Source organism: Micromys minutus (assembly GCF_963924665.1).
Source record: "Micromys minutus genome assembly, chromosome: 7".
Lineage (NCBI taxonomy): Eukaryota > Metazoa > Chordata > Mammalia > Rodentia > Muridae > Micromys > Micromys minutus.
In genome coordinates, this window is record NC_137976.1 from 7,472,972 (window position 1) to 7,498,252 (window position 25,281).

Genomic DNA, 25,281 nt, shown 5'->3' on the forward strand with positions numbered 1-25,281 from the left:
CAGACATACCTAATACTCTAAGACAGTATCTTCTTTGGTATATTTGAGTCCTTTGCAGGAGACACCCTCAATATTAGGGATCTAACATCCTTATGGTCTCCTCTCAATCTCAATTTTTATCTCAGTCTTAGCTATTGATTTTATCGACCATTTGGCTATTTAACCCTAGTCTGAGCTAATATTTCTCAACTTGACCTTTTCATATCTGACCTCATTTTATAATTGCTCTCTCCTAGTTTATAATGCTGACATCATTCTAGCTCCTTTCTTTCATATATATATAAAACATAACTTTTATATTTATTTATACATAGTTTCCATTGTATTAGGCTTCATAAAGACATTTTATGAATATATAATTTAGTTTGAATCTGTTATCTTTCCCAAGTTTAACAATTATTTGTTTTTATTAAGATTATATCTGGCTTAATGTAAATGCTTACCAATGGACAGAAGCTGGGAATCCCTGTGGTTGACTTAAGGAAAGGCTGGAAGAAGCTGAGGAGGGAAACTCCATAGGAAGACCAGTCATTTCAAGTAATCTGGAACTCTAGTTCCAGAGATCAAGTAATCCCGATCTCTCAGTGAGCCACCAGCAGCAACCAGGCAGCATAGCTGATATGAGGTCTGCGACACACACACACACACACACAACAGAGGATAGCCTTGGCTGGCTTCAGTGAGAGAAGATGCACCTAACCTTTGAGAAACTTGAGACCTCAGGAACTAGAGAGGTCTGGTGGGGGGGGGTTGTGGGCATCCTCTTGGAGATTGGAGCTGGGGGAATGGGGAGGAGAAATGGGATGAGGAACTGTTGGAGGGAACACCAGACAGGTATGAGTGGACAGAGGGGAAACTGCCATCCGGATGTATTGGTGCCTAAATCATGCTCATAATCTCTCTCCTTTTATCTTAATTGATACTTTGGAAAACAGAAACTGTTTGTTTTGTGTATATGTTCCACCATGGCTTCCTGTGACAGTTTCAGGAACAGGAGACCCTTGGCGAAGACGTGATGAGTGAGTGAATCAAAGGACAGATGAATGAGTTTCTGAACTTGCTGTGTTTCATTTCTGTATGGAGGGGTAGAAAGGAAATGTTTATATGGTGGTGACGTCTTTAATATATTTCAAGGAAGTTACTCTCATGAAATATCAAAAATGTGGTTTACCTAAGAGACCGGTACAACAACAACAACAGGGAGAGGAGAGCTCACAGGGTCTCACCCAGTGATGAAAAGCTACAGATTGGCTTCTGAGACAGGAATATTCAGTCTTCCTCAGGTACTAACCTGGTGATATTATCTAGTACCAATGGTCAGCTGAAATATATATACATATATGTATAGGTATACATATACATATGCACATACACATACACATACACATACACATACACATACACATACACATACACATATACATATACATAGGACCAGCATGAAATGGGTTGAGAAAATACATATCTAATATACAGATATACACACATGTACAACAAAAGTTAAAAAAAATAGCTCATAAATTTGAGAGGGAGTTAGGTTGCAGGAGGAGTGTAAAGGGGGTAATTACAGGAAAGTTGTCTAAGTCCTCTGAAAGGAAAGAAGAGCAAAGAGAAATGTACCTGTGACCCGGAGGCCATTGGGAAGGAAGATCCATGGCTCAGGAACGACTTCACTAAAACTGTGAACAAACCAATGGTTTGATGGGAAATGAGAATTTTGGTGTCCTATAAAATAAAGAAGAAGCAGCCCTGTATGAACTGAACATAAGCCTAAAGTTGACCAAAGGAACAAGGGGTTCAAACATTTCTTTCTGACATGAACTGGAAAAACTAACAGTAGAAGGATTCCTTGGACAGACAAGGTGTGTAAGGAACACGGAGGTAGAAACTGGGTGACTTTCAATCTTTGGAGGCATGGCACAAACATTTTATGTTATTTTATCAGATCCTTGTCAGCTTTAGAACTAATTTTAAGTAGGGCATCCCTGAAAAATATAGATGCAGAGAAGTCAGCAGAAGTCTTATGACCTCAGCGTTCAGAGATCCTGACATCGTGACAGTGTCATCTGGGACACATGGCTAGCATGTTTGTTGAGGGCGTATCTGTCGTTTCTTTTAATGGTAATGAGTTTGGAGGACTCTGTGGTTTGCCTCACATGCCATGCCTGCAGTATAAAAGGACCCACACCTGGTTAGCAGCAGACACACAACAGAAGCTCCTTCCTCATCTGCCTCAAGAAAACTCCCATTTCTAACAGCATGTGCTACGGAAACTCCTTCGGTGGCCTGGGCTACGGTTATGGTGGCCTGGGCTACGGTTATGGTGGCCTGGGCTACGGTTATGGTGGCCTGGGCTACGGCTGTGGTGGCCTGGGCTACGGTTATGGTGGCCTGGGTTATGGCTATGGTGGCCTGGGTTTCGGTTATGGCTGTGGCTGTGGCTCTCGATATGCATACAGTACCCACCGCCCATGCTGCTATGGAAGATTTTCTGGATCCTACTAAGAATGTAGGCCTGCTGCCTCATTTTTTGGGTCATTTGCTTTAAAAAAAATCCCAGGGTACTGACATGTAGGAAAATTTATAATTTTACTCTTTAATAAAGCTAAATTTCTTCCACATTATTTTCTGTTTATCATGTTTTCATTTCTCTTTGTCATTTGTATATAATTTTGTGTGTGTGTGTGTGTGTGTGTACACGCACTCGGGCATGGGGCACGGGGGATGCCATCCAGTGTTACTCAGCTAAATGCTGTAGCAAAACAGAGACTTAGAAATTGAGCCAATCTCTGGCCTTTAATCCATTTTACCACCAAAGGTTGATGGTCCTTTACCCATAGGCATGAGAGAGTTAAATACAGGGAGGTCTGACTGCACTTGGAAAGCCTAAATGGTTTGTTCCTCCGGGTCAAATGTGATCATAAGTCTTCACTTCTACATGAATTAATTGGTACATCTCATGAAGATTAGTCTAGGAATGAGTAAGCACATGACAGCACACTTTAACATGGCTGAAAGCAAATGCTAATCATCTCTGCCTTTTAGAAAAGAATTAAATATATTTTTATCAGTTTTTTTTCCTGGAGGTGGGGTGTTATAAAGAGTTCCAAGTGGTAGTGAGCCATATGTTGTGCTGCTAAGAACTAAACTGGGGTTTCGGGAAGACTCATTGAGTGCCCTAAAGTGCTAAGCCATCTCTCCAGCCCCAAAAGACAAAATTTTAAATAAAAAGAAAGAAAAAAGTTTTTTTTTTTTTTTACAGAAATGTAATATTTGGTATTTATAAAGATATCAACGTGGTGAATCCATACCTTCAATTACATTGAAATGTGGGAAGTATTACTTAAAGGAGGCACTAGTGTCCTTGCTCAAATGAATGTCCCCAGGGGGAGGGGTTCAGAGGTTATTAGGCTCCATAACACATGTAGATTGAAGAAAAACTTGAATCAATAAGGTTTATTTATTTATTTATTTATTTATTTATTTATTTATTTAGAGAACCATCTAGCAGTGGTCAAGTGATTACAGAGGAAATTTGGCATCACTTAAAGCATTAAATAAATAATATCCACTGGAAAGTCAAGTCTATAGTTCATGTGCCTAGAAAGTTTTTAAAAATATATTGTAGTAGAAATTAGAAAATATAGCAAGAACATGCACCAAATTGTCAAGTCTTTATTATTAGACCATGAAAATATGTGAAAATTTCTTTTTCTGATCAATTAAATATTTTTCACATGTATTTTTCTAAGTATAAATTATATGTATTTCAAAGAAACACTGTCATTCAACTTTAAATTGTGTGTTGATTTTAAAATTAAAACCATTCTATAACATAAAGTTTACCCATTTTAATATCTGTATTAAATACTTCTTAATAATTCTTTTTCTACACAGGATAATATTTAATGGGCAAAATAGATTTCACTTTTGTCTATTTATTAATTTTAGAACCTTGTTCTTTGGAATCCTAAAATTCAATAACATTAAAAAACATTATGTATGTATATAATTCTATACATTTCCCCCAGAATACAACCATTAGATCACACTGGAGAAAATAAGTTTTGTTTGATGGAGTTAAGTGCATACATTTTAAATATATTTTATTTTAAATAATTTACTACTGATTTCTTGTGAAGTCTTTTGTAGAATATTAACTGTTTTATAAGTTATATTCATTGTATTGGCTTTAGAGCTATGGGTTTGGCCCTGCAGTTCAAAGTGCTTTGCAAAATAAAAATGTGTGAGGACTTCATTGCAAAATTATTTACCAGCATATTTAAAATTAAAATATAATCACATCATTCCCCATTTCTGTTTCTTCCCTGCAAACACTTGCATACACTCCCAATGCTGTCCCTCTCAAATGTCTGATCTCTTCTCAGTGTAGAAATAAATGGAACTTGCTGGATCTGTTTAGTATTTTTTGTATGCATATCATTTGAGGCCTGACCACCTGGTGCAGGGTAACTGATTAAATGGGGTTTTATTCTAGGCTGTACTCTTTATCCTGATCCTGGGCCTTCATTGATTGCTCTAGGTCATTGCCTAGTGGTGAGAAGGAGCCTGTAAGACCTCCCCCTTCATGTGAGCATATCTACAGGGGTCATTGTTCAGGTCTTCTTTAGGCAGCCGTATTTATTGTGGGTAAAGCTTTCTTTTCATCCATAACACACATTCTCAGAGTATATTTCTAGGTCATTTGACTCTTACCGTCTCTCTGTCTCTCTTTTGCAGAGTCCCATCGGCCTTTGGGGCGGGTGTTGTGCTGTAACTGTGTACATTTGTCTGGGTACCCCAGTGATCAGCTCTGCTCTTCATTTTGACCAGTTGAGGTTCTCAGCAATGGCCTCCATCCCTTACAAAGGAAACTTTCCCTGATGAGGGCTGAGTGCTACACTCTGCAGTGAGTGTAATGACATTCAGAATTCAGTTAGGAAGTTCTCAGGTTTACTAAGTGGCATGAGCAGGTTCTTTAAGCTTCATGATCTCTCTCATCTCAGAGGGTTGGTTAGTACTCTTATCATGTAGGCTTGAGGACAATTAGTCAGTTGTTGGCTCTGACAAGATGTAACAACACATACACATACATATAATATATAGGTTATATATGTTAAGTTATATATGTTATATGTTTGTTACATATGTTATGCTATATATTACGTAACATATATATATATATATGCATATATATATATATATATATATATATATATATATATATATATATGCCCTCTCCTAATATTAATAAGTAAAAATTATAATGTTTACTAGTTAGGAAAATGATAATGATGGCACAGTAAATAGTTGTCCCCAGCCTGTTGATTTGAAAACAGAAGCTTATTGATATTTTTCTGAATTATTGTAGATAATAATTTTACAAAATGTTTGCTGATATATAATCTGAATCTTTTTATCCCTCCCACTAAGAGTTACCCTTCTGTATGCACTTTAGACTAAAGCAAATATAATACCTACATAGTAATATACACCTTTTGGAGTAATTTCAGTGTTGTCTGCTTTGCTAAGGTAAACTTTCAAAAGCACAGACTATTCCAAAAGGCAAATGATTAGTTATGTGACTGTGGGGGTCTCACTACCACCATTGTTCTGGGACTAAGTTAAAAAATCCTCTCTTAAAGACCTGTTGCTAGAAAGTTACATAGACAGGATTTCCGGGAACAGTCTGAGGCCAGGCCTCACTGGCATTTCTGCAGATGTCCTATGCATCATGACCTCACATATTTCAGCCAAACACACTGTCAGTGGAACCGGGGATGTCAAATCTGCAAGTGAAGGAAGACAAAGTAAACACTTGGGAACAACAAATGACTTGTCATGCCGTACCTTCCTGTGTGGAAGGAGATGCTGACTGTTTACATCCAGTGTGTGCACTTTTGACATGGGAAGAGCACTGCACACAGCCATCGATGTCCCTTTAGGCAGGCTACATTCTTTTAATTTTTTTTCCTGAAGAATGTTTAGTTTTATTCTTTTTATTTTCTGATTTTCTTGGATATATTTTATTTACATTTCAAATGGTATCCCCTTGCTGGGATACCCCTCCATATCCCATATATTATCATCCCTACCCCTGCTTCTATAAGGTGTTCACTCACCCACCCTGCCTCCCCACCCTGACATTCCCCTATACTGCAGAATCAAGCTTTAGCAGGACTAAGGGCTTCGCCTCCTACTGATGCCCAAATGGGCCATCCGCTGCTACCTGTGCAGCTGGAGCCATGGGTCCATCCATGTGTACTCTTTGGATAGTGCTTTAATCCCTGGGAACTCTGGTTTGTTGGTATTGTTGTTCTTATGAGGTTGCAAACCCTTCAGCTCTTTCAACTCTTCCTATAACTCTTCAATTAAGGACACCATTCTCAGTTCTATGGTTGGCTGTGAGCATTCACCTCTGTATTTCTTATGCTCTGGCAGAGCCTCTCAGAAGACATCTATATCAGGCTCCTGTTCTCATGCACTTCTTGGTCTCAGCAATATTGTTTGTGTTTAGTGGCTGAATATGGACTGGATTCCCAGGTGGGGCAGTCTTTGGATGGCCTTTCCTTCACTCTCTGTTCCAAGCTTTGTCTCCATGTTTCCTCCTGAGAATATTTTTGTTACCCATTCAAAGAAGAACTGGAGAGTTCACACTTTTGTCATCTTTCTTGAGCTTCATGTGGTTTGTGAGTTGTACCTTGGGTATTCCTAGCTTTGGGCTAATAACCACTTCTCAGTGAGTGCATTCCATGGGTATATTTTTGTGATTGGGTTACCTCACTCAGGTTGATATTTTCTAGATCCATCCATTTGCCTAAGAATTTCATGTAGTCATTGTTTTTAATAGCTGAGTGGTACTCTATGTGTAAATGTACCACATTTTCAATATCCATTTCTTTGTTGAAGAATATCTGGGTTTTTTTCAGCTCCTGGATATTATAAATAAGGCTGCTATAAACATAGTGGAGCATGTGTCCTTGTTGTATGTTGGAACAACTTTTGAGTATATGTCCAGGAGTGTCATAGCTGTGTCCTCAGATAGTGCTATGCCCAATTTTCTGAGGAACCTCCAGACTGATTTCCAGAGCAGTTGTAGCAGATTGCAATTTCACCACAGTGGAGGAGTGTTCCTCTTTGTCCACATCCTCACCAGCATCTGCTGTCACCTGAGTTTTTTATCTCAGCCATGCTCACTACCATCACTAATGGAATCAGACACCCTCTTTTGGTGTGTCAGAAGACAGCAGCAGCATACCCACACTCATGAAGCTGGCTCCCTTCTGCCATCGGTGCCTCTATTGCACTTCATTCTGAACTTGCTTTGCCTTCAAGTTGGTTTTCCTTCTGCTCCCTTCTCTGTCATTGTTTAGTGATGCTCATGTGCTCATGGTTTGTTCAGGGAGAGATCCCTAAGTCAGTATTACACACCAAACTCAGGACTCACATGAGGGAAAGACAAATGAGTGTTTCTTTGTCCCTAATGAGAAATGTTGTAGATGTGAGAAATACCACACCTATTATGGAGTACTTGTCTTACAAAAACTTCCCCTTGATATCCTTAAACAATAAAACAAACTTGTTTACATCTTTCCTACCACTCAAGAAACAAGTTTAAACTTTGTTTTTCTTATGCAGACAAAGGAAATTCAGGACAAGGTTAATAAACAATGACCCAGGGCAGTCTTTCTGTCCAGGCTTTCAGCCCTTAGCTGATGGGCACAGAGGTAGCTGTACTTGCTCCTTCTGATATATGGCACAGAAAATTTGGCTTTTTCTGGACACTAACACACTTTTGTGTGTCTCCTATTTATTTATTTTCTCATTGAGCAACTTGTCATATCTTTTTGATACCTGTCACTTGCCACCAATATAATCCCTAACTCAGTTTTGAAAGCTTTGGTACCAGGCTTCATGTTCTTACATTTATCATGTAGACAACCAATTTAAACAGTAGAGCCTCAAAACTCCCCAGCCACCCCATCATGACTGCTCTACTTTAAGATGCCAGTCTAGTCCAGTTTTAACATAAAATAGTGCTCTTCCCTGAAGCTAATACTCAGAGACCTGAACATCCAATCTTCTGGTTTGCAGACTTCTATGGCAGCGAAGTCATTTCCCCTATATAATCCAGACTGACTGCTCCTTTCCCACTTCCATCCTCTTTACTAACATCTGCCATGTCCTTGCCTAATCTCCTCTGTGCTTGATAGTTTGTTTCTATCACCGTTTTCTATTGTGACTCTTCACAGTGTCGCCTGTGGCAGCTGAGTGTGCTCTGCATTCGGTACTATCCGTACCATTTTCCTTGTCTCTCTCACCTGTGTTTCACAATCTTTCTTCCCCTTCTATCATCCTCTCTTTCCAGGGATCATCTGCACACTAACTAGCCGACTCTACTCTCAGTCTCCTCTTCACAATGCTGGAGAGGGTCTAGTGGCTGTGGAGTCACACCTGCAGGCATCTGTAATGTTCTCCCTTGGACCAAATCTTCAGGGCTGCTTGATACTGTTATTGTATGTTTGCCCACTTTCTAACCTTTAGAAAGTGGCTTTCCTATTCCCGTGAACCCCTCAAGTTGCTTGTTCAAACTTACCTTTTCCCTCCTTTGTCTGTCTTGTATGAAGTGTATGAAATCTGCCAGGGGAACATCTTATCGATTTTTCCCCCTCACCACTATCTATGTTTGCACCTGTCTTTGGTCTCTTATCTCAGTCTCTGTGGAAACCATATCCCCTCTCCTATCCCAAAAAAAATCATTCCTCTACTTTTTAAAGTGTCAACTTCTTCAACAGCTTGATTGATCAATTATACTGCTACAGTACTTTCTGTATCTATTTTGTTCCATTACTGACACTGTCCCTTTAGTCTGTAAACATGTTTAAGTCTTTCAACACTACAAAGCCTTTTTCAACACTGATAGTATAGCTGCCTTTCTCCAAGTTTTAAATCACCTTTTCATTTTCTTTTACTTGTCTCTGGCTCTCATTGTAATTTGATTTCCAAAGATTAAAAAAATGTTCTTTACTTGTTTTTATGGTCCTTGGTGTGGTCTTTGGTATCTATGACCACTGTCCTAAATATGGCTTCTTTGCTTTTACTATGTTTCAAGTCGGTTCCTGACATATTCTTATTTCTGTTGGTAAGATAGACACCATGATCAGAATAAACATGGGGAGGAATAGGTTTAGTTGGTTATTATATACCATGTCACAGTCTACTGAGGGACTCGAGTCAACTACCTGGAGGTAGGAAGTGAAGCAGAAGCCACAGAAGAGTGATGCTTATTGGCTTTTTCTTTGTACTTTGCTAAGGTTGATTTCTTATTAAACCAAAGACCACCTGCCTGCCTAGAAGTGGTATATCCCACATTGTGTTGCCCCACACTAGTTAGTTAATAAACATTAACTAACATCAAACATTAGTTAATAAAAACACCCAACATAACTTTCCCACAGACCAATCTGATAGAGGTAATTCCTCAGTTGGAATTTCCTCTCCGCAGATACGTTGAGGATTGTGTCAAGTGGACTAAAACAAGTCAGTATAGTTTCCTCGTAAATTTAGTTTTGGTTCATGAGATTTTTGGCTTTGGTTTTTCACAGCCGTCATTTATGACAGAAAAATCTGATCTCAGAGGCAGAACCTAAATTTTTTAATGATATAATCTATGCATTAGTGAATATTTATGCTATTGTCTCATCTGAAAAGAGTCATCTCACTCTATTTTCTATAATTTTAGAATTGCTGATCTTTACTATCTCTGATGCTTATGAACCACAACAATCATCACGGTAAAATATCTCTAAAGGTGCAATAGTGACATTCATAACTTGGCTGTAACCAAGAACTGTTTAATTAGAGTGAAGTCCTACCTAACAGGAAGGAAATCATGCTTAGTATTATAATCTAGTCAATTATCCATAGCAGGTGAGGCTGTGGATGTTAGAGGAGAACCTACTGTCATTTTCCTAAACCAGCTTAATTCCTAACTGGATTCTAAATAATCTTACAACCATGGTTAATTTTAGCTTTTATTTCTCATCAAAAAGCTTCTTTTAACAGTAGATAGAGAACATTATAGAAAGCCACAGTGGTCAACATGTAAAGAACTACCAGGGACTTGAGTATAGATGAAAAATGCTAAATATACTTTTAGGGTTGAATTTTGTGTTGGTTTGAATATGCTTGGAACATGGGAACTGGTGCTGTTAAGAGGTGTGGCCTTGTTGAAATAGGCGTGGACTTGCTGGAGGAATTTTGTCACTATGAGGGTGGGTTTTCAAATACTAAGTTCAAGCTCTACCCAGCGTGGAAGAGACCATTCTGGCTGCCTGCAGAAGAGTGTCCCCTGCATGCCTTGAAGAAATTCTCAGCTCTTCCAGCACCATGTCTGAGGATAATGGGCTGAATCTCAGAAACTGTAAATTAGCCCCAGTTAAATATTTGCTTTTATTAGAGTTGCCTTGGTCATGGTGTCTCTTCACAGTAATAGAAACTCTAACTAAGACAAATTTATACATATATTTATTGTAATGGTTAAATAAGAGTGGTATTCATCTCTCTCTGTCTGGTGTAGCTCACAAATGAATACTAATGTATTTGATTTACATATTTGTAAATTGAACACCTGCATGATTATAGATATAGAAACTGACTATAAGATATCATAAGGCATACAAAAGCCTAAATATAACACAGATACAAAAAAAATATGAGTCACGGTTTCAGCAATTTGCAGAGCTTCTACAGGAGAAATCAGACTCCTGACCAAATGATCAACATATTTGAAAAATGCCAACATATAGAAAATGCTCATTTCCACAGTTTGTGTTCAGTTAAAGTCAGTGTTCCATGTGGCAGAGTAAAATAATTTTCATCAACTGCCTCCAGTCCTGTTTATATACTCAATTAATTCTGCCATAGTTGATGCTGTTGTTAAACCCAAAAGCCTTGTTCCTATGGGACTCCTTTTCTGCAGCACTAGCTCTTCTGTATCTTGTTGCATTGAACTTCTCTGTGTTAAACATATATTGTTCTTCTACTTATTACCAGAAAATATCAAAGAAACAAAACTGTCAAACAGCAAAAATGTCTCATTCCTTTAGAGATGGTAAATTGGCTTGCAATTCTTTATATGCATGCATTGTATCTTTGGAAAAATCTGCCCGTGAATCCATTGCAGCCTTTATAATTGGTGAGTGAAGTAGTTTACTAGACACATTGTAAGCATTCCTAGTCAATTAATATGCTGAGGATAATGAAGTCTAAGAATTGGTAATAAGAATACATTTAGAATCAAAATGTTCCTACACATCAAAGAAAGAAAGAAAGAAAGAAACAAACAAAAATAACAGAATGTAAATCCCATCTCATCCAGCAGGGCAGGCTTGACTGCTCTATTTTATGTGTTGAGGCCCATTATTTAAAGATGATCTTTACCTGAATTGTTCCATCTGTAAAACTGGAGCTATGCCTATATAGTTTAGAATATTTAATGAGATAAGAAACCATAGGTTTAATTTGGAAGGAAAGAAATGAAAGAATTTTTTTCCTTCCAAATTATCCCAATCACTCGTCCTTGTTATATTTCAAATTCATGGCCTCTTTTATTCAATAGTTGTTATTTGTCATTGTGCCTGCATATGTGCATGTGTGCACACACATATCTATCTTTATATCCATCCATATATAATCTATATATCTACGTCTCTATCTATATCTAATCTATATCTTCAAATATACATACATGCTTTTAAATATAAAATGCTTACTCTGTATAATGTTATCTATATTATATTTCCAGTGCTGATTATTGGGTATTAAATAACCATATATTTTTTTCAACTTGAAAAAAAAAAGAAGCCACAGGTTATATGCTTCTAATATGTTATTTGTCCTATTATTTTGAATACTGGCAAAAAATTTTAAAGAATGCAGAGTTAATGGGACAATTAGGCTTATATTACACCCAACATGCGTTCTAATTATCATTTCCACATGGAATGACAGATAAATGAAGATGGGATGCTGTGTTCATGTGGAAGGTGAGATGTCTAAACTCACACTCCAATTTTTATTACAGACTGTTAAACAAAGCTACACACAGACATATCTGATAATACTTCAAGTATCCTTCTTAAATCAAAGGACAATTCCTTCCATTTTTGACCAGAATGTGGTCAAAATTTTGGCCAGAATTTTTGACTGAGAATGTTGAGGGAAGGCTGAAAAAATACTATGAATTAATTCATCAAGGTATATAGTAGTGGGGCCTTTATAATATTTACTGATGTAAAAATAGTAACTAGATTAGAAAGACACAGCTTTTTTTTCATATCAGAGTGTGAAAATATGATGGGATATTTTTTTAAAACAAGGGACAGGCAGAGAGATGGCTCAGTGGTTAAGTGCACTGGTTGCTCTTCCAGAGGTCCCGAGTTCAATTTCCAGCACCCACATGGTGGCTAACAACCATCTCTAAAGGGATCATATATTTTTTAGCATGTAGGTGTACATGCAGCAGAGCACTCATGTACATAAAAATTAAAAAAAAAAAAACCAGAAGCCAGCAGAAATTACAATAAAATTTAAGGCCAAATGTTTAATAATTGAATTTATTTTTCCCCTAAAGTCTTCTTTTTTATGTTGTTTTTGTAACATTGGAAGGGTGCCTGTGTTCCTTGATGATGGTTTCCTTTATTGTGCAGAAACATTTCATTTTTCCAATAGTCTTACCTGTTGATATTTGAGATTAGTTCCATAATATTAGTTGATGGTCTATTTAAAAACATAATTTTTTGAAAAAAAAGAGGCAAAAACATACATTGGGAGAAATATTTCATTTTCCCCAAATATTCAACAAATGGTACTGGAAAAACTGGGTTTATCCTGCAGGAGGAGGTTGTTAGCTTCTTATATTTCACCTTGTACAAAATCAAATCAAACTGGATCAAAGATCTTAGTTCATGAAAAACTGCAACTTCTAGAAAAAAAAATATAGGTTACTCTACAGTATTGGAGTTACCAGGTCCTTTTTTAAATAGTACATTATTAGCATCAGAACTAACACCAGGTGTGAACTCTGTCAAGTCCGGTTAATTCAGTGTGTGAATTTTTTTGCAACATTTCTTTTTTACAATACAGCTTCAAGCAAATTTAATATAAACACTCAAACAGTATTTTCCACTTAAAAATAAGTTCTCTCTTTTCCTAAAAGCCTTACAATAACCTTTCTTCCAGTTGCTTCATGTAAATATACTTAAACTTTACTGAAGAATACAAGCTGTTTAATTATAGCTATCCAAACACCTGTGACTTACTTTCTTCTTGATGTTGAGGTCCAGGAGCATGAGGTAATGCTCTTATCTAAAGGTGCTATTATGCAAATAAAAATGACCACAACACATCCATAACCTTTCAGATGCCTTTGAGTGAGAAAGCATTGTCAGCATTACTGGAAACCAACACATAAATTATATGTGTCCATCACTATGTCATACAGAATGCTGGTGCTTATAATTTAATAAATCCATACATGTCTACAGATTTAGGTCAGATAGGTGAAATCATGCCAAGTAATCAATACTGTGCACATTGTCGGGCTATGTCTCTGCATTTGTTCCCATCTACTGCTAAAGTAAGATTCACTGATGATAGCTGGGAAAGACCCTGGTCTAGGCGTATAGCAGAATATCTTTAGAGGTCATTTCATTTCTGTATCTCTTTAACAAAACAGTAGTATTTACTTTTTACCTATGTCCCTGGCCTATCTAGTTCTTGGTGACCCAATTTACATTAGGGATAGATTCTATCATGTGGAACAGGCCTTAGTTCCATTCAAATATTGGTTAATTAGTTCCACATATTTTGTGACACTACTGTACTAGCACATCTTTTAGGCAGGCCATTATTGTAGATTGAACGTTTTGTCACTGGGTTGGTATTTACATATTTTTTTTTATTTTTAGTACTGTGCAGACTCCTTTCTGTCTTGTATCATGAACATTGTTCAGCAGGGGTAAACATTCTAAGTAGGCATCAGATTGATTCTCTATGTTCAGTGAGTTGTTCAGCTGTTGTCTTTAGCAATAGGACCTTTCTCTATTTATATTAGGAGTTAAGCTGGATGATATAATAGGGAGCCCTCTTTTTTATTTTTAGTTGTAAATTGATTTTTAGAGAGTAACCAATAGATAGGTTGGCATCTTAACACCTACTTTGGGACACACATGTTTCTAGAATAAGAATCTAAAGAATTGTTTCAAATAACAAGACGGATCCACCTAACCACATGTTAACATTGGAATTTCCAATATTCATTCCACTTTAACGCAATAATGAAGTTATTCATGTTTCAACTCCAAACTACCTATAATTAATTACAAAGATATGGGGTAGATAAATCATTGGAAACATGGTAATTGTTAAAGGCCATTTTATTGTTTGTTTTAAATTTTGATGAGGTTAAAGCTGAGACTTCAGTCAATACTTTCAGTGACAAAGGAAGTCTTGACTAGTTTCTTTGACATATAATATAAACACTTAAACTAGAAACGTGAAATGTTCACTAACAGTCCCAAAGTCACATCATTCTTGAGGTCTAGGAAGTTGACATTACATTGATGGACACAATATTTTCAGGACAAAAGTAGCCTGAACCTAAGGCTTCAAGCATCTTTTATCAGGTTGGTCAGGATGCTGCAATATGTCTGGTAGAAATGGAAGTAAGTTGTCAAGATCTGCTGCATTAAAATTATGAGTTATATAAATTTCTGATTTTGCCTTGAACACTGCTTTTTAATTAAGAGTCTCATGTTCATCCAGGAACAAAGTAAGTTGGTTACAGTGAGTTCCATTCTTTTGATATCTCTGCAAATTGACAAACTAGTCTCAGATTATTATTTCATTTTTGATATCAGAAGAGATAATATATTGAAAAATAGACTATTTCCATTTCCCAGTAAAGTAATTTGTCTCTGAAAATTAATACATTAATCCAATTATAATTTAAATTAGCCTGTAATTTAAATATAGTAATAGTTTATGAATCAAGCAAACAAAATATTATAACTCCTGTAGCAATGATTTATTACATTAGCATATTATCACTGGTGATGAACAGCCATTGCAGAAATACATTTTTCTACACTTAATTTCATACTTTTATTTAAGCATTAAGAAGTTGAAACAAAAATACAAATATATATCCAATCCCATTCCATTAATTTGAAAAATTTACAAATAAAACTATGAAAAGACAATATTAAATTAAAGCAATATATTTGAATAGCCTTTTATTTCCAATAATTGTTGTAGTTTACTGTTTTTTCCTTATATGTTAACAGCTCATGCACAGAACTGTTTCTTGCAAAAATTGCACATATTTAAATTTTTTTTATTAAATTCCTAGTGCTATATTGATTGGAATATATGAATGAAATTATAAGAAATTAGGGTCAATTTATATTTTATTATAAAATATAGCAAAATAAGATATGTTTGTTTGTTTACTTATTCAAATTTTTATTTGTTCATCAATATTGTTTACATCTCTTTTTATCTCTTGTTCTATCTGACAACATTTTGAAATTGAAATTATCAACTTTTCACTTCAACAGCTAAAGTACTGTTGACATTACATGAATAAAGTGTTTAGCTAAATACTGTTTTCTTCACACATATGTATGTAATTATACGTGCTTGTTACCCTTTCAGGTGGCTGACCATGAACTTATTTACTTATGATTTTTGTTGATTTTTTTAAACACAATTTCATTATGTTTGCATTTTTTCAGTATTTTCTTTCTCCCTTCCCTTCATATTTGTTCACTATATTTATTATTTATTTTTATCAATAGTTTTTTCTTATTTGAAAATGTCTTGCTCTGTGGGCAGATTTTAATCTCATAATTCTGTAGACTCCACTTCTTAACTTTCTTGGATTGTACATTGCTGCCCATATATCTTGTGGCACACAATTTCCACTATTTAAGAGATAGGTCTTCTGTCGTTTTCCATTCAGTAAAGAGGATTTGTAGCAGGTGATTGTTAAAACTCTTCCCTTGCTTTAGTATTCACTGACAAAGCATATGTCACTTATATGTCATGACAAGAACTGTAAGAGAAAGAATGTAAATATATAATGTGTCTCTTAACTTAAGGTGATCATTTTGGATACCATAGAAATACTTTGCATACAGCAATAGAGTTGTAAAGTTATTAATAGAATAATGCTATTTTACAGTTGGTTATTACTATCAATGAAGTGAGGCAAAGAAAATTATCTACATATTAGTAGCTTATAGCTTTATAATAACCACCCATTGAAACTTGATGTCATGCTTTCTCATTGACCGAGATATTTATTCACTTTACAACCCAATCACGGCCTCCTCTCCCTCCTCTCTTCCCTGTCCTTTTCTCTCATCTCTCTTCTCTGCATTCCACCTTTCTTCCTGTCTCCCCAGAGAATGTGTCTTGCTTTAAATGATTACAGTTCATAAAACACTGTAATATGTTTTGGTTATGAGATTTTTTTATCTTATATGACAGCATCAGAAATAATTAGAAAATAGAAAAAGATATTTTGTTCATGAAAATGTCACTGTAATTGGATGTTGTAGAAGGTTATGGGGAAACAAAACACGAAACTGTAAAAAGTGCTTCCTGGACAATGTTGTCTAGCAGGGTCGCTATAAAAGTGCTGCATTTTTATTATTTGCAGAAATTTTCAATCTTTTGAACTTAAAATGTCATTGACTATTCCCATCATACCTTGGAATGTCTCATGTTCACCACAGAGCAGAGCAAATTTTGGCAGTGCCCTTCCCTGAATTTAAAATAGTTCTAACAACTAATCATAAAGCCAGTTAATCAGTGTATAAGGTGTTAGTACCAGATCAGTATACTTTATGTGTTTATGAGGATATTAATATAAATCACTATATATTTTTGCTCTTCACATTGAATATATACATTTGCATGCTAAATACAATACATGCAGTACTTAACATAGACAAAAATTGTGTACATAGGTTTTCTTTGTGCTGACCAATATACCTTAGATATACTTAAGACATATACAAAATCAATCACTATAAATCTACTTGAAATATATCAACTGTAAAGGATATGGATAATTAAAATTCAACTAAAGTTATTGTTTTCCATCAAATTTTAAAGTCAAAGCCATTGAACATGACACAAAAATATAAAATATTAGTTTCCCTTTAGAACACGAAATAAAAACAGAAAAATTGATGCCAATTATAAAATAAACCCTCAATCACTGCTCCTTAGTAGCTCGGACCTTTGTGTTTTACAGGTTCAGAGGTGTGGGAATATTAGTTTAAGGCAAGCTTAGGTAATATAAAACCTATATTAAATTAATGTGAAGCTTTCTTGCTATGAAAACTCATGAAGTTTGATTATGAAAGTATTATTATTAAAGTACTGTTAAAGGCATAATATATAGCTAAAAGAATTTAGAGGACCTATGAAGAGACTCTGAAGTTAACAGATGGAGAGTCTGTCCTCCAAATGGACAGACAGCATGTGTATGAGATGATTTTCATGAACGTGTAGTGGATGAAATGTAAGGTTGTGTTTGTTTGTGAGTTGTTACATCAACTACAGGGGTATGCAGAAAGCCCCATGGAAACAAGGATGCTCACATTCACATCAACCATATTGGCCTCATGTAAATCCTTAATCTGGACATCGTGAGCTATTACTATAGCAACTACTTTCAGCCAATTTCCCTGCTGCTCATTCTTTACTTCTCTACTAATCAGGGCCCACTGCAATAGATCTTCAGCTTTCAGCATCCCAGAGCTAGCTTGATATAATCCATCTGCTCTTGCAATAATTTAAAGTTGAGGGAATTTATCATTTGGGAAGCCATTCTCTTTTGGCACACGTATTTCAAACTGCTCATGTGAGAAATGTGAAAAGTCACTCTGGATTATACTTAACTCTCTTGGCATTTTCGGGGGTTGCTAATTATCTTTTCTACACCCTCAAAGGCTCTTCCCCTCTGTGAACATTGTGTGCAAATGTGTGCGTGAAGTATGTCTGAGTGCTTTGTGACAATCTCCAGAAGATGATCTGCTACCTACTGTCCTAAGAAACCAGGAGGTCAGGAACACTGAGTAACAATGTTTCACACTGAAGGAACTGTGGATTGCTGCAGTGGCAGCGACCTGGCCAGTTTCATGTCTTCACAGTGGGATAGTAATGTCCCTTTACTTAACTGTGTGTGGTGTATTCCCAAGCTTTGCTCTACCGTGCTGTTTCTAAGTAGGATCACAGGCTAGTGTGTTGGGGCACCTTGTTTTTAATAGATTTCTTCCTATGTGAAGACCCTTCTCTGCCTCACTTAAATGGTAATTGAAGGAGTCGGGATTGGCTGTAGACACACTGTCAGCTATCTGCTATTTCTAGATGACAGCATTTCACTTCAGCATTTAGAAAGGTAGCCAGTTCCCAATGTCCCCACAGTGGTTGGTCTCAGTTATGCCCGTTTTAAAAACATGCACTAAAATGCTTCCTGTTACTATGATTAATGTTAATGTCTCAATGGTCGTGCTATGTTTATTTAACTTGGTTTATGAGTTAAGTAGAGAGCATAACTGTCATTTCTGCTTCTCAACTCCAAAATGACTGTGTTGATTTTCATTACTACACTGTTTGGAAATTTTTTGCAGAATCATTACATTCGTTTCCCTTTACATAACTTTTATTCATAAATACTCGATTCACTGTCATATTTCTGCATGCATGAAGGTTTATAGAATTCTATTGTACTCTCTGAGGACTTGATTTTCTGGTTGTAAGAAGGAATGTTCTCACAATACTCTTAAAATGAATGATGGGTTTTACTCAGATTCTCGTCCCATTAGGTTACCATTTAACCCACTTACTTACTAATTCATGGTAGTGCTATCCTGATGAATGGTTTCTGTAATGGAAATCAACCAAAAGAGAAACCTGTAAAATCTGTACAAATAGGGAAAGGAGTCCTTGAAAGAAGGCATGTTTCATTTCCATAATTGGAATAGGATGCTCATGACAAACAATAAAGAGTTTGTGCTGGTAATACAGAAAATATTGGTATTATGTGTGTAATATATTGCTTATGAAATATAGAAGCCTCATGCAGTATAAGTTCAAGGCAACAATATTAAGGGTATTAAAAACTTACAAAGTAAGTATCTATTAGTCTAAGTTTTTGAAACAAACCTCTTTTTAGACAAACTTGAATTGGGCAATGATTAGAATGGCTGGTGTCACTGATTCATGGGGAAACTGAGCTTTCCCAGCTTTGTTCTTTGTTCACAGTGTACTTTTTGCTGCACCTTTCAATTGATTCGGTCCTACACCTATTCAGTTCTCTACACAACATATATGTCAGTCAGCACACGGTGTCTAATATGCAGTAGGTATCAGATGAAGCAAGTAAATTTTGGTTTCTTGGAATTGTGATGAGTTCACAAGCAAGAAACAGACTTAGATGAGTAAGATGCATATATTGGGTAGAATGTTATGCCCCTGGAGTGATGTCTAATTAATCCTAATGGGGTCAATGAAACTTGGTGGCATAGGCAGAGTAGATCAATGTAGGGATTAGGTCCACTTTGGACAGTGTGGTATTAGATTAAGTTCTCTAGGCATCCCATTTGTCCTCACCTAAAACCAGACATAGATTTGTCTGCTGAATGTGTGTTTACTCTGCAGCATCTGGAAATTTGTTAAGATCCTGGAGATTGGAAAGTTCAGTGGGATGATTGAGGGACATCTTGCAACTTCCTGGGTCATAACAATCCTCAAAGCAATTGCAACTGATATAAAAGAGATTGTTGGTGTTTTGAAGATGACATTGAAGAGAGAGAGCCTTGAAAAATCAGAACCCCATTTGTGACTTTTAAGTAGAAAGAATACTAAATTACAGATCTTATCATGTCTAGAAATGCAGTATTTGGTGATTTTTGGTTTAATAAGAGATATATTGCTGGAAATATTCATCGAATTATTCTGATGTACTGCATGATTTTTAATAATCATTTCACAGCATCTTACTATTATCAGACATCATATGTATTAACTATACCTACAGGGTTTAGAATTATACACTTGTTTTTAATATTGGTTTTCAAAAGAAGGTTAGACTTAATAATCTCCTCAGTATCATTTGACACACCCAAGACCAGATAAATTCACTGCAGTCATCATGTCTGTAAAGAGCAAGAGTGTTTCTGAGATAAAATCCATGTGTCCCTTTGAAGTATGACTAGCAATGCATGCAGTAAGTGCCATGTCAACCCTACCCCCATGCTGCAGACACTCATGTAACCATGTACCTCACCCTCTTCTAACTTTTACTATTGAAATGGGTCCAGAATCTGAGTTCCACACATAATACTGACACTAGTTTTCTATAAATGTAATTGTGTGGTAAAATTTACATGATGTTTAGTTTTCTCACATGTGGGTTACTTGCAGGAACATGTGGGAAGACGGGAACATTGAATGTACCTCACATTTATCAATGTAAACCCACCATTTTTAGCTCACATTTATGTTGGTATGACAAGAAATTGGTTGTACAGTTCTGCTTAGGGTCCACAATTGAAAGTAAGGCCTCAGCTACGCTGAGATCATATGCGGAGGCTGTTGGAAAAATCTGTTTCAAACCACATGTTTGGTGGTTGGCAGAACTAAACCCCAATGTGGTTGTAGACCAAATTCCCATCCTACACTGGCTGTTAACTGGGAACCAGTCTCACCAAACAACATTTACTACAATTACTTGCCGCATAACCAGAACTCTATCCATTCCTACATAGGCATAGCAAATATTCCTCATACACAAGTCTATGATATATTTTACTATTAGCTAGAGATAACTTTTTTTTTAATTTATGTATTTACTTCCAAAATTCTGTTCCTTCTTGGCTCCCCCCTCACAGGGCTCATTCCTGCATCCTAACTCCCCTTCACCTCTGAGATAAAGGTCTACCCCCCTCACCCTGATGCACCAAGTCCACACAGGATTAGACACCATTGAGCCCAGACAAGGCAGTCCTCTGCTGCAAATGTGCTAAGGGACTCAGACCAACTCTTGTATTTTTAATTTTATTAGAAATTCTCTGTGTTTACATTTCAAATCTTATCCCATTCCCCCATCCCAACCCTCCTTCCCCTACATTTGTTTCCATGAATGTGCTCCCTTTCCCAATCACCCTCTCTACCTCAATGTTTGGCATTCCCCTATATGAAGGGGAAACATGCCTTCATTGGACCAATGGCCTCTTCTTCCATTCATGACAGACAGTGTGCTGCTAAATATACAACTGGAGCCTTGGGTCTCTCCATGTGCACTCAATGGCTTGTGTTCTAGTCCTTGCAAGTTCTGGAGGGTTTGGTTGGTTGATAATGTTGTTCTCATGGGGTTGTAGACCCTTTCAGCTCCTTCAGTCCTTTCTCTAACTCTCTTATTGGGGACCCCATGTCCAGTCTGATGGTTAGCTGCAAGCATCCTCAAGTATATCTGTATGACTCTGGCAGATCAGACCAACTCTTTAATTAGTAGCTCCTCAATCTCTGGGAGCCACCAGGGGTCCAGCTTAGTTGACATATTAGTCTTACTGAATGATTATCATTGCTTCCGTGCAGTGTTTAGCTGTGGGTACAGGGTCATATGAATTGGCTCATTCCAATACCCCTTCTTTCTTTTTCAAAAATTCCTACCATTGTATACATATTTATATACTTATTCTAGGTTTCTGTGATAGTTAATGTTGGTGGTCAATTTGACAAGATCTGGAGTCCACTGAAAATCTTCTCTGTTTACCTCATTGTCTTCATGTCTCCTTTGTAAGTTAATTATCCTGCTTGGGAATTCATTTTCTCTAATCATAAATTCATTGATCTTGTTTGCTAATTCATCTATTCTGGTAAAGCTACTGTGGTTACTACATTACTTCAAGGATAAGAGAACCCAGGTTCTTCTGGCTTCCAAAGATGACTGAAGTCTCACAGCTCTTGAAGAATCCTATATTCCTTCAGCAACTGATTTGGACGGACTACAGAGGCACCTAGGCCAATGGGTTGGGCAGCTAGCATATTCTGAGATCCTCTCGCATGAAGGAAGACATGGATGAACTACCCATACGACATCATGTAAGCCACTTTAAGGAATCCCTGTCATTCTTTTTTTTTTTTTTTTTTTTTTTTTAATTTCTAAAAGCTTTTTATTTGCTCCCAAAAGACCAACTGCAATCAAAGGGGGTAAAAGGTCAAGATTTATTGTCTTCATAACAGCTTAGAACTGGATCACTTGGCCCTTTCTCTTCTTGTCACCTCCCAGTTCAAAATGCCTGCATCTCTTAGTAGCCAGCATCCTCTTAGTTTACAGTTGGGGTCAACATACACCATTCTCAGCACACTCTTCTTTGAAATGTTAACCTTGTTGTGGGAAAATGGGCTTATTCTGCCCATTGTAGCCACTCTGTTTCCTGTCATAACGCTGATTTCCCTGTGCATACAAAGTACCTTGCCCTTTCTGTACTGTGTCACCTTGTGGGGTTGGTGCTTTTTAAATTTCTTGCAGAATGTCCGGAGGGTCTTTGGAATGTTCACCATATTTGCAGGATCGCTATCAGCTCAGAAAGAAAAGCAATCTCTGTCATTCTTGGTCTCCCCATGTCTCTCTCTCTCTGTTTCTCTGTCTCTTTGTTTCTGTCTCATCTCTGTGTGCCTGTTTGTCTCACATTTTGTCCAATATAGGTTCCACATGTGTAAGAAACAATATTTGCCTTTTTGAGCCTCACTTTTGTCTCTTAGAACAATGGTTTCCGGTTTTTCCATTTATTTTTCTGCAGATAGAATAATTTCATTTTATTCATGGCTAAACCAAACTTCACTCAACACATGCACCAAATTTTCTTTATCCATTCATCTGTTAAAATCAATAGGCTTCTTTACAACAAAGAAAGAATTGTTAGTGTGAGGAGACTATAGAATGACAGGGAAAAAATTTAATGACATTGTTTAGTTATAAAAGTAGATCTTACTAGTTACACATTACTAGGAAAAAGCCTAGTGTGCTAATTATCAAGTGCCAGAATCTTGAAGAATCTCTCCAACTTTCTTAGTAACGCTTGAGGTAAATTCTCCTGCTGCACTCAAAGAACCATTTTCCACATGGTTCATAGTCAACTCAAGTCTTGGTGCTCCTGCTGTGTATGCTGTGAATTTGTTTGTGGGCATAGTGTTACCAACAGTATAAGTACTCCTGACAGAATATGATATGTCTGAAGTATCGGCTCTATCTATTTCCATTCAATTCCATGTTAGCTATGTAAGGGATTCCAAGATAGACCCTTAGCTCTCCTCTCTATCTGGCACATTATTATCGAAGAAAGTTGTCAGTTTGCATACTTATCTACCACGTCTGTACTCAAAGCATCATTCCGTCCCAGTTTATACTCAATTTCAGCCACTCCCTCAGATAATTACACCTGTCTCTTACCTATAATATCTTCAGTATCTTACCAATTATCACTCTTCAAAATATTTTAGTTGGTAACATCTTCTGCTTTTCCACATTGAAATGTTATCTTAGAAAGACTGGAATATTTATTATTGTTTTCTGTTCTATCTTGATTTAGTTTTCCCAATATTCAGAGAAACTCTTAGGTCTTACTAGCCATTCTGTGATTGTTTTGTTGAAAAGATAAGTTAAGTCTCTATTTGTTTAAGATCTGTCTCCTACATAAAAACAGTAGTTCTGGAATATAGGAAGAACTTGTTTTTCTTTTCACTACTTTAGCTCTAAGTCAATAGAGAATTGGCATCTATTATTTATTGAATTTATAGATCATAATTAACTTGAATGAAAAACAAATGAAAAGACTGATAGGTGAGGGCATAGGTTTATTTCCTTAGACAATATGAGTATACAAATGCACAAACACAAGTAAATAAAATAATAATGCTTAAATTATGAGAAGTTTAAAAATGGACAAGATTTAATATAACACTGTGTTATGGGAGGCCAGGCAGTAATTTGTAGAGAAATGTTGCTTAATGGACAGGTCAGAACTGAAAGCAACACCTCTGTAATCTTATTCAGTCCTCATAGTTTTGTGACTTTTTATTTTCTAGATACTTAAAATAGACCTAATACCATTTTTGACACATTTGACTGTATTAATCACTCTAATAATTGTCTTAATTATGAGAAATGTGTATGAAAGAATTTATTTCAGTCAGTGATAAAGTCTACAAATTTTATCTGATTATTATGGTTGCATAAGACATTATTATGATATGAACAGAAAGTGCTTAATTGAAGATAGGATATTTGGAAAATTTAGAAAAGGTGTTTGTCATAGTTTGACTGAGGACTCGCTCCTATAGACTCATATATTTAAACACTTGGTCCCAAGTTGTTGGAGTCATTTGTGTCAGGTGAAGAACTTTGAGGAGTTGGAGCTTTGCTGGGGGAAATAAATTACTGGAGGCTGTCTCTAAGAGTTTATAATGTTCCATGGATATCAACCTACCTTGGCATATCAAGTTGCTATAGGACTAGGCACAGAGTTGTCTCTTATCGAGCCTAAACAATGTAGCCCAGGTAGGGGAAAGAGATCCAGAGGTAGGCAATAGAATCAGGGACAGCCTCTACTCCAGCTGTTAGTAGTCCCACATGAAGACCAAGCTGCACATCTGTTATGTATCTGTAGGGTGCATAGGTCCATCTCATGCATGGTCTTTAGCTGATGGCTCAGTCTCTGTGAGCCTCTACGGGCCCAGGTGAGTTGATTCTTTCGGGGAAAGAGAGGGTGTACGGTGGGAGGTGAGGTAAGAGGGGGGACTTGGAGGAAAGGAAAGAGGGAAGCTGCAATCTGGTTGTAAAGTAAATAAGTTAATTAATTTAAAGAAAACATTTACAATGTCTTCTTTTACGTTTGTTGTCTCTGCCTTATCCTTGCTAAACATGTGAGATACCTGATTCCATCTGCTGCTGCTATATCTGCCTGCTTTGTGATTTTCCCTCAAAATGATAGACTTTTAGTCATCTGAGCCATGAGCCTAAAAAATTTTTTTCTTTCACAAGTCACTTTTGGTTATGCTGTTTTGTTACAGCAACAAAAAATTAACTTACGTGCTGTTCTTTAGAACAGGAGATGAGGTAATTTTCTTCACTGGTAAAGGTCCTTAATACAACCCAGAGTCTGGGGAATATTACATATTCACAGAATGTTTCCAGAATGA

General features: G+C 36.6%; 1 protein-coding gene across 1 annotated transcript; it reads left to right on the plus strand.

Annotated features, from left to right (window-relative positions):
* Nucleotides 1-2,259: 2,259 nt before the first annotated feature.
* On the plus strand, nucleotides 2,260-2,505 carry LOC308423054 (uncharacterized protein; the record flags this gene model as incomplete). Its single annotated transcript, XM_080919675.1, has 1 exon — nucleotides 2,260-2,505. One exon carries the CDS (start codon nucleotides 2,260-2,262, stop codon nucleotides 2,503-2,505), a length of 246 nt encoding a protein of 81 aa, XP_080775801.1.
* Between the last annotated feature and the right edge of the window lie 22,776 nt (nucleotides 2,506-25,281).